We start from the raw sequence: 11,400 nt of genomic DNA on the forward strand, positions 1-11,400 counted from the left end.
GTACTGCATTGAATAGACTAGTGACTAGTATAATGTTATTTGTTTAATTATTGTACGATATAACGAATAAAATATCTAATTATTCTTAATATAATGTTTTACTATATCGCCCAGAAAATTGTTTTTCGCACCCCAAAATATAAATTGTTACTAATCGCCCCCTCAACATGGAAAAACGCCCACATGGAGGCGATATCGCCCCCGTTGAGAAACACTGGGTTAGACCTACAAAAGGACTCCAGACAGGATTGGAATTGGATCCGGGTTCTCCAGATTGATAGTTGACCTCTAATTATCTCGGTCATCCGGCCGTCAATATGTAAAATAAAAAGCATAATAAAAAAGTACTTTTATGTAGAATAAGTTGTTTGTTAATTTACGGCAACGCAACACTTGGGTGATCTGCCTAGGGGAGGATGCCTTTCGGGAGATCTTTCTAAGGGTAACTGGCACGTATTTGGGAGTTACAAACGCGGAGAAAACCCAGAAAACTCCACGTGACCAGCACGTCCGGGGCCCTTAATCTCGAGTTTTTCGTGTTGTACTCGAATTGACGTCATCGAACTCACTCGTGTTACTATGACTCGCATAATCGATAGTCTAGTGTTAAGCCTGGACTCCACATTACCGGAATCCGCGACGTAATCGTAAAACTGAAAGCCAAACTGACGAAACTTTCAGTTTTGTAACGTTCAGTTGAACAGAAACAAGACTGAAAGCGGAGTTAAAAATTATTTAACTTTTTCGTTTTCGTTCCGCGCTTCTGTCGTACTGCAGCCAATAAAAACGCAAGCATTTGTGACGCGTAGTCACGTGCATTAGTCGTGTAGTTTGATTGTCGTAATGGCAGAAAGTGTAGCGAAAACGACGAGGAAACAAATAGATTTAGAATTCTTCATCGAAGAAGTTTGAAAATACAGATGTCTGTACGACAAAAAATGTAAATAATTCAAAGCTTATTTACAATTTCATTGTTAATAAATGCAGAGAAAGCGTGGCAAAATCCGTAGCGTCGTCCGTGTTTGACTACGACAATTACAGAACTGACCAACAGATGGCGCATTTCTAGTGGCGTCAAGTTAAAACGAAAACATAACTGAAATGAAAACTCTGTATGTTTCAGTTCTGTTTCTGAGTTTCTGTTTTCAGGTAATGTGGAGTCCAGGCTTTAGACCCATCGAGCGAACTCGAAAGATGAGCGGAAGTAGATCATATTCACTTGTTTACGTGTGTCGTTAAGCATGATGAGATTATTTACAGTGCATCTGGGTTTGCGACTATAATGATTCGACTAATCAACTTTACTGTAACAAGTTGTAAACAAATCAACGCGAATTAGTTTACACGTGTTATAGTTTTGTCTTATAGCAATATAATATGAAACAAAATGGAAACCTCCAATGTTTTATTTTTAAAAATAAGCAAAAAGAACAAAAAGAAATAGTGACATATATAGAAAATAATAAGAAAATGAACAGCGGAAAATTCGATAACGAATTTACAAGAAGAAATACAATTCGATTTGTGGAGAGAATTAGCTGAAAAATTAATTGTGTAGTGGAGGTAAAAAATCCGTTGTGTAGTGGAAAAAGTGTTTTAATTTAATCCTTTCTTTATATAGTTTTCTTCCTTGATCTATTTCTTAAATTGTTTTGTTTATTAAGATTATTTATTAATCTGAACTTTACACTTCTGATTAATGATCTTATTATAGTGTCTATGCTCTTAATAATTTACTATCATTTTAATTCTCTTTTTCGATGAATTAGATATGTCTTTTTATTTTTGGAAAAATTTGCTATATAATTTTATCAATTATGAATTAAATTTTTTTATTAGTATTGACTTGACACGAAAAGAAATGGCATCTAATCGTGTTCGAAAAATTCGTTACCTTCTTAAACAACTCTTTCGGCTCTTCCTAACGCTTCGATTGCCATCAAAATAGCATATTTGTCAGCCATTTTCACTTTAGCGATCTCACTTGCTCGACTCAACTAGCATACTGAGACAGGAAAGCACGTGAATTATAACTGGAGACTACCGATTTGACGTCAGAGTGTGAGATGGTACCACGTAACACCTTCAACACGTTGGGAATTGTAACACGAAAAACTCGAGAATAAGGGTCCTGACGAGGCGCGAACCCACGACCGAACTACCCATGTTCAGGGAACGGAACCTGCTTGGTCACTGGTAGGCTGTGTAGAATAAGCGCATCAATATAAAATAGAACAGAGTTTATTCAACTTTACATGCATTTAAATATGAAATATGTAGTTTACTATATAGATCAATACATATTTTTTAAATACACAGTACACAAACAAGCAGAATTATGAAATATTTTTCTGTATTGTAAAGTTTTACAAACAAGTATGTTTAAGAGGATTTTTAGGTAATAACACTGATTTTAATTTAAAAATTATATAACACTTTCACAGATTTGTAAGAAATCTTTTTTTTTTATTGTAATTTATAAAGTTACGAAAATTTAATGAATATTTATTTTTGCATATTTAAATAATGATGAATAGGATTCCTATGCAAAATAAATACGTCGTAAATTTGTAATTAATGATTTATGTGACTGTAAAAAATAAATAAAGGACTAAAAGAACAAGTTTCAATTATAATTAAAACAGATTATTAAACAAAACATTCGAAGTAAAATAATGGGCGAGTCCCAAAAAAAGTCCAGTTTGAATGGTTAACGAGATGAAATATTTTCTGAAAATAAAGTTTACTTCATAAATTTTAAAACAAATATTAAAATAAAGATTTAATTAAATAACAATACTTTTTAAGACTTTTTCTGGCTTCGGGAATGGTAGAGTCGTCTTCTTTGAAGAGGTATCTTCTGGTTCCCACTACATAATTTTTAAAATATTCTTCCCAATTCACGTTTGTGATATCGATGTTAAATTTCTATAGTAATATATTTCAATATTTATTTGTTTTAGACTATTTAAAGACTCCCGCTTTAAATATATAGTTATTTCGTTATAGCAGGACGTGGCTAAGTGTTAAATACTGTATTAACAAAATTAAGAAAGAAATTTAAACTAGAGAAGTCATTTTAGTAGCACAAACGTCAATACATTTGTATAAGCGTTATATTTAAATTAAAATTGCTTGAAGACCGTATAGTCCAGGCGTCAGTCCATTGTTCAGGAGGATTCAGGATCAAATCCAGGCGATCAACTTCCTAAAAATTCAACTTCCACGAAAAATTCCTAGGTAGGAATTTTTCGTGGGAAGTCTGTCTGGTATATGTCGGCCCTTTCCTCATTATCCTGCCGACCCTATTGAGGACATAGCCAAACCCTTAATGGGTGTGATTTTAAAGATTCTCTTACTGCACACAAAACAAAAAGACTTAAATATTAATATTAAAAAAAAACTGATTTGAACGAATTATACATGGAATGTCCATTTTTTGTTTATAATTCCAGTAATCTACTACTATCATAATTTTTAAATATGAGAGAAAGTTGCCAGTGTTCGATGAATAAAACCACTTAACACTGGTAGCTGGTTGCAGGTTTGCGCCTCGTCAACGGGGATAGTCACATGGAGTTTGCAGGGTTTTTCATATGTCTAACACCTAAATAGAGGCCAGTTTCCAATAGAAAGGTGTCTCGGAAGGCATGCTATATAGGGACAGGTTGCCTGGATTTAATGTCGAGTATCCTAAAGCAGTAGGCGGACACCTTAACTGCCTCGGTCATCTGGCGTCAATGTGAGTAATAATAACGATACATAAAATTAAACAATCTTTTTTAAAATATAAACATTTAAAATATTTAGCATAATAAAAAATATATTTACCTCTTTATCATCGGGTGACATATTTGCCTTTAGTTTCATCATATTAGTCGAATGAAATTTCCATTCACGTGTCGAAAAATATTCCAAAACACTAATTGCTTTATGCAGTTTGTTATAAATGTTAATTAGCCTAGATTATATAAAAGAAATAAAAAATTAATGAAATATATCCAAAAAGTATTTGAAAATATTACGTACTTTGGTCTTCTTCCCATAGCGACGAGTAAAACATCCACTAAAACTGCAGGAAAATTATGTTCCAATAAGACACACAAACGATTCCAATAATAATTTCTTCTAAATCCTCCAGCAGGATATATGAAAACTTTCTGCGACGGATAATTCCATACGTATTTATACATAATGTTCAAACTCCTTATCCAAGTCATTGGATTTAAGGATCCTGAAGTACAGTTGTATACTAGAATTTCTTGAGAACTGTGAGATCATTAGAAATTTTTGTGGAACATTTTAATATTTTTATAACATTTGCAATTATCTTAATAATAAACAGATATATGGAACAGAGCACTCATGCAAAATTCCTGGAGAGTTGCACGCCCAGATTCGATACCATGTCCCCCAGAATGGTAGGTTGAAGCCTTAACACCATAACCATATGGCCGTCATATTGAATTATTATAAAAATGCAAATTAATATCTCAGATAAATTATTCTATTAGAATATTTTGAGATAAAAATATTAAATTTTAATCTGATATCTTCATTTTTTATGAAGATTAGAAGAAAGATTTGTGATGGGATACCACAACGCAACACTTGGACTATCCGCAAAGGGAGGATTTTCCCAGAGGACTTTGATAGAAAACTGTCTTCTATTTAGATGCTAAACGTATAAGCCCTGAAGAAAGTATAAGTGAAGAAAGCCCAGAAAATTCACGCATCTAGCTCGTTGGTCAGGCGCGAACTCACGACCAGTATTTGATGGTTTTATCTACTGGGCTAGTGGTGGGTCATTTATTGATAATGTGTGCGAATTTCTAATTCGAATAACTTTTATGTAGAGTTATTTTGTTTTATTTTTTTATGTTATTTTCTATAGTAGAAGTATAGCATCGATACCACGAATATTTCATAATTTAAATTTTATATTTTAAAATTATTTTTTACCTGTCATGGGGTTTCTTTGCCTTTTCCCAACCAATAGATATCATTAAATTCACAACAATATCTACTGGAATTAAATCACATACTTTTTCTCCATGAATTAACATTGATCTCAAGATTCCTTTCATGGCCTACGAAGAATTAATTTATTGTTTTACTTATATTGATATATATATATATATATATATATATGAATAATATCAAAATACTTACTGCTGCAACGAGACCATTAGCACCATTAAAACTATCATTCCATCCCTAAAAATGAAATAAATGCTACTAATTATCTATTATATTATATATTACATTTCTTAGAAAATTATAATAACTTTGTGTTGCATACTCACAGGCATTGGTTCCTTCCAACTAGAACTTACAATAGAAGGCCTAATGATAATTACTGGTAAGTCTCTATAATTAATATTTAACAGATTTTCTGTTATGGCTTTCGTTATTAAATAAGTATTTGGTCGACCATCGAGAAGTTTGGGGACAATTTTTTCAATGAAATTGTCATTTAGTCTGAAATATTGGAAACGAATCAAAAGAAGTTTTACTGAAAAAATTAAAGTTTAAGTTATTTTATTTTAAATACACAAAGAACTGTGTAATGTACTTTAAAATATTTATATAATCCTCATAATTCTGTGATATTGGATAAATCTTTTCATCTAATTCTTGTCTCTCACAATTGCAGTATGCAGTAGATACATGAATCAAAGCCTGAAATGAATTCATTTGTCTGAATTTACGTTGTAATATTTTAAAATAAAAGCAGAATTTGAGAAATTATTACCAATAATTTTTTCATGAGTCGACAAACATCGGCTAAATTTTTTGTTGCTTGTACGTTACTACAAAATGAATTACTGTAAACAGAAGCGATTAGTTCTATAATAAAAACAAGAATATTTACAATTACAGTTTTTATTGTAGGGAATTTACCGAAAGGAATCTTCGAATTTTACTGATGCAGCAATGTGAAACACAACTGAAACATTTTCAGTCAGCAAATTCATGTCAGAATGGGACATTCCTAAATGTTCATGTAAAATATTTCCTTCGATACAACGTACTTTATTCAGGATATTTGGTTTATCACATTTTAGTGTCTTGAAAATCTGTTAGAAATTTAAAAACTATAGAACATTTCATACTAAATATTTTCATTTATGCTATTTTTTTCAGTTAAAGTGATAAGATAAAGAGATCAACCGTGGGAACGTTTGGAAGATTTTTAATTAGATTCTGGTCCCTATTCAGGTGTTAGACACTTGAAGAAAACCCGGAAAACTCTGTGACTAGCTTGTTAAGAGGCGCTAACCCGTGATCAATTGCTAATATCCGGTGGTTATGTCCACTCGGCAACTAATAAGCTATTTCTATAGATATCGTTATCTTTTTATGAGAAATGTTTTATTTGGATTAAAATTAAAACCACGAGATATGAATTAAAAGAAAATTTTAATAAAAGTTTGTTATTAAAGATAAATGGAGAGAATCGCTTTGTTTGCGCTTGTTTTATTCTATTAACGTACACAAAAGTAAGACAAACTTTACCCAGAAATTTAAGAAGTCTGCTCCTACCAATATCAGATTGTTGCTTACCAAGTTCAGGCGAATGGGTAATGTACTCGATGCACAATGTTCCGGGAGGATCACCATACCGGACGAAACGGTTCAACATGTTTCTACAAAGAGTCTACGTCATCAAGCAAATGACTAAGCCACACTCTCTGTGTGGCACAGTGGCTTGATGCTCACTGTGCCACAAACGTGCCTCTAAATGTGGGAGTTTTTTCATTACAAACACATGAATCGTGCATAGTATACAGGTACTGTATTATAAAAACTGGAGGAAGAGAAAGCAAACTATGCCACCCACTAAGCAATGTGCCACGATCTCTTGCAGGCTATGGAGCAGGAGGATTTGATGATACTTCCGTGTATGTTAATGTACGCAAACATGCGCAAACCACGGCGATTCTCTTTTCTTGGGTCAGCATGCTTCACACGACTTTCAAACAAATGATTTTGTTACAATCTTCACAAAAATGGATCGAGTCTTTGTAATCATTCTATATATCATATTGATAACTTAGACAAATTTTATGTGGATGTAAGGCCCTTGTCGGGCATCGACACCTAATCATCTCTTTATGGACGTAGTCGAACCCGTGATAAATGTGAAGAAAAAAAGGGAAGAAAACAGTATAAGCGGATGTTTGAATAGGAACGTTTTATTTAAGCATTATTTTAATAAAATTAATTGATAACATTAGAAAGAAGCTGTTAAATGTTCATATTTTATATATATATATATATGGCATGTCCACTAAGATTCCTTTTAGTTTACTTAATAAACATTTAAGTGAAGCCAAAAAACAAATGTTTGATTTGTTTAATACCATTCATGGTTTTTGCTATACTTAGCTTGAAAACGTTTCTTATGATTATTAGAAAACGTCTTAATTTATATTAAATCACAGACTTACTTCGACTTGAAACATTTCATTTATTCTCTCTTCTGGTTTTATCCCTTTCTTTGTTCTTACTAAGACATAAACTTTTCCAACATCACACGATCTTAATAATTTCTCCAACAGAACCTTCAAGTAATTAATTAATTATTTAAACAAAAATTAAGCAATTTAAAGCGTTCAACATAAACAAAATACTTACTTTTCCTATAAAACCAGTAACTCCTGTAATTAATACGTCGCGATTTCGATAAAATTCAGGAATATCCATTTTTCTACTATAAGATTCGAAGACTAAACCATACGCTTGAATCCAAAGAGGTAAAAAATAAAAATAAAAGTTTTCTGAATTTGATTTATTTTCGATTGACTGCTTTTATTTTATTTTCAGAAGCTGTCTTCAAAATCATACGCACCATCTCACAACAAGAAAGAAAATAAATTCTGTTTAATGACATCAATTTAGAGATTAAAATTTAGACGTAAGAACTGTGAAATCTTTAAAAACCAGTCTATTTTTATTGTAAAATCACAATTATCACTTTAAAAAAATTAACGATTTAATGTTTGTTCTAAATATAAAGTTTAATGTTATTATGAATTAAACTGTTCTTAATACTGAATTTCAAGTTAAAAGTCTTATTTTTATTCATTATTCTCTTGGAGCAAAGAAAAATAAAAATAATTCTAAATTAAAAATTTCACGAAAATACCTCTAAAATTTTACTCTCTATATTGAATATTTAAAGAAAAATTGTATGTATTGAAAAGCAGAATAAATAAATAGTTTTATGGTTCTTAAACATATTTTACAATAAATTTACAAGTATCTATTTAATGTTTTTAATTTTATTAAATATTTAAGAATATTATTTCATGAAACCGTAGCTTCTGGGCTACTTTTAAAGGCCCACTAGTGACCGAATGGATAAAACCACCGAATTCTAAGTTAGTCGTGGTTTCGTGCCTGTCTACATGTAGTTTTTCGGGTTTTCTTTGCGTGTGTGACATCTAAATACTCAGTTTCCGTTAGAAAATTCACCCGTGAGGCACATCCCCTTAGCAGATTGTCCATGAGTAACTTTATACCACCAAACCAGGATTTTCCGGTTAAGACGTCAGCCTACCATTCTGGGTATCAGGGATAGAATCCGGATGAGCAATTACCTAGGAATTTTTCGGGGGTGGTCAGTCCTGGATATAAGGAGCCATCTCTTAATTCCCAATCTCTCCCAATGCGCATCTGGCCGAACCTGCGATGGAATAAAAGCCCTCTTAGTGCTCACAGGTCGAAACTTTGCAAAAATTCTAAATTAGTTATACGAAATATTAGATTATATTAGTCCTTTCTTTTTCAAAAATAAATTTGATATTTATTCCATAATATAAATGAAAGATCAATTAATTATCAAAGTGAAACAAATGATGTATGATCAAAGTTAAATGAAATACATAAACATATTTAACTTATTCTGGTTTACACTTTTTTACATTGGAAATGTTTCTGTATATCAAGAATGCANAAAATAAACAAAGACTTAAAATTAGCAGTTTAACTTAATGTTTTTAATCTCGTTTTTCGTAAAAATAAAATAGAGTTAACCCCCCTATAACACTGTTGATTATTCCGCTTTATATGTATTCCATGTTGTACGAGTCACTTAGATTTTACAAATACATGTGCTGGGCTGTGAACGGCTCAGATATTTGTAAAATCTAAGTGACTTGTACAACATGGAATTCATATAAAACGGAATAATTAACAGTGTTATAGGGGGTCGACTGTATAAAAATTTGCTTAAAACTAGTCTTTAAATTGACCCAAAAATTAGCATTTTTTGAGCGAGATACTAATTTAACTTTATTGAAATTTTTATAAAATTATCTGATTTTAAGAATACAAATATATAAAAACAAGTATTTTTTTAAAGTTAAAAATAAATATTAATTTACACATTTACGGAATTTGGAATTTGGAGATTTACGGAAATAAATATATTGGTAACTTTAACCTTAACTGGGCGACCTTGAATTTGAACAAGTCTACTCAGCTACCTCATAAAATTTCGATTATATAAATCAGTTTCTGAAGTTATTTTGTGTAAGATAAATCACTTTTTTTATACTAAAAATTAGGCTAAAAAACTGAAAATTATTAATTTTGGAATAGTTGCTACGAATTTTCTTAGAATCCATAAATCTCTATTACATTAAGCATTTAACTTATCAGGATGTAGTGTGGAATCCACATTTAAATCTGATCCACATCATCGATGATTGTTGATAAGCAATTTGACTAAACTCCATTCTCCCTTCCTTCTATATATTGTCAGTTTTACTGTGGATGATATTCACCCGAAACAGGCAAAATTGTGGTTAACGATATAAGCTATTGAAATCGTGTGTTCGGGCCTGACTAACAGGCTGGCCATATGGAGTTTTCAGGTTTTCTTTACATGTATGACATCTATATAAGGGCCAATGTTTGTTATCACTAAATCGTTTCACTGAAGGAAAATTTTTACGTTCTCCACTGACAAAAACAAAGTGATTGATGACAGACGAACCGTAACAAATATCTCTCCTATTATAGGTTTAAGAAAGACAATAAACTCAAGATCATTAACCTTTTTTTTCTAAAAAAAAATAATAATCTTCAACTTTTTTCAAGGTCCTTACTCAATATTTTTCCGGATAAGTTAAAGGCCTGATACAAAAATAAAGATTCTGAGTAGGATACGTTCTGATAATTTGAATTTCTCTTGAATAACTTATTCGGTAACTAGCAGATGAGCTCAATGTTGCTCGGGCAAAAAGTAACGATAGCAAAGATTAAGATTAATAGATTATAGCCGATCTTACCCGTTTTCATCGGGTGCAAGAATTAGGTCGCCCCTCTTCCTACACTAATTAGAAAATTTTTAGATGGGTCTAAAAAATATGTTCGATTTTTCGTAAAAACGCAAAATGCCGCATATAAAATAGTACAGTATAAGCTGATTTCTTCAAGGTAATTCTTAACTCACTCTCACTTTCCCCCGCGGGGTTGAATTTCCAAAAAATCTCTTCTTAGTGTGCCCTAACTGTGTACCAAATTTCAGTTTTCAACTCCTAACCGTTTGGGCTCTGCGCTTATTATTATCATCAACCCATCTCGATTACATTATAAGATAAAACTTTTTTAGAATTTATTTTTATAATCGATTATTTTCGTTATATATTTAAAGAGTTTATTGGATTGAATCGTTTTCCTTTCTTAATATGGTATTATGGTCTCTGCTTTAACCTTCAGTTATATTCAATTTAGACAGCTAATAAATTGTTCTTCTTAACTGTAAAGCATTATCTTTAACTGCTGAAAGTTATTAATTAATGAATAAATTAGCCAATGATTTATTATTCTAATAAAAACCTCTTATATATTGCCTAATTAAAGATAGTAATTATTTATATTGTATAATTCGTTGAAAGAAGAATCTTTAGCTTAATATGGAAGAGTTAGGAAGTCACTAATAAACTGAAAAGATGGAATAATTTTACTGATTTTTAAAATAATTTATAAATATGGCACTAGTTTGGAGGGTGCCTGCATGTTTTGGGTCCAGGGCGCTATGTTTCTAAATGCGTCACTTAAACAAATTTAAAATCTGGGTTTTTAATCAGTTTTTTTTATGGAAAATCATTATAAAACATAGCATCAATACTTGAGACCAACCAAATTTCACGACATATTCGTCTACGCAATATAAAAGAAATTTTTAACGCGGTTTTTGAAATTTTACGCCAATAAATTCTGAATATTTTATTAATATTAGTTTATTGTAACTATAGTATAATCTTATTTCTGTATACTGATTCAACTTGCGGATGAAATTAAAGACTGATTTAGTCGCTTGGTTCAAAAGAATAAACTATTATTTGCACCTTATTTCATCTGTAAGTTAAATCAGTATAATAAGTC

At 31.2% G+C, this 11,400-nt stretch overlaps 1 protein-coding gene across 1 annotated transcript; it reads right to left on the reverse strand.

The window, feature by feature from the left end:
* Positions 1-2,636: 2,636 nt before the first annotated feature.
* LOC111635811 (putative fatty acyl-CoA reductase CG5065) lies at positions 2,637-7,713 on the reverse strand. Its single transcript, XM_023380901.1, has 12 exons — positions 7,642-7,713; positions 7,455-7,568; positions 5,905-6,080; positions 5,756-5,828; positions 5,576-5,682; positions 5,307-5,481; positions 5,173-5,217; positions 4,963-5,090; positions 4,030-4,269; positions 3,832-3,961; positions 2,801-2,928; positions 2,637-2,730 (listed from the first exon to the last, which is right to left on the reverse strand). Exons 1-12 carry the CDS (start codon positions 7,708-7,710, stop codon positions 2,637-2,639), a joined length of 1,479 nt encoding a protein of 492 aa, XP_023236669.1. The 5' UTR covers positions 7,711-7,713.
* Positions 7,714-11,400: the final 3,687 nt, after the last annotated feature.

The sequence above is a fragment of the Centruroides sculpturatus genome, unplaced genomic scaffold, assembly GCF_000671375.1.
Source record: "Centruroides sculpturatus isolate CEXI.00-Female unplaced genomic scaffold, Cexi_2.0 scaffold881, whole genome shotgun sequence".
NCBI classification, from domain to species: Eukaryota; Metazoa; Arthropoda; class Arachnida; order Scorpiones; family Buthidae; genus Centruroides; species Centruroides sculpturatus.

What these genes read in the sequence shown, in the direction of transcription:
- LOC111635811 (XM_023380901.1), bottom strand. Translation starts at nt 7,710, where the DNA reads ATGGATATTCCTGAATTTTATCGAAATCGCGACGTATTAATTACAGGA. An exon ending in TTACTGGTTTTATAGGAAAA is followed by an intron (nt 7,569 to 7,641) that starts GTAAGTATTTTG and finishes AATTACTTGAAG; the next exon opens with GTTCTGTTGGAGAAATTATT. An exon ending in GCCAGAAAAAGTCTTAAAAA is followed by an intron (nt 2,731 to 2,800) that starts GTATTGTTATTT and finishes CTTTATTTTCAG; the next exon opens with AAAATATTTCATCTCGTTAA.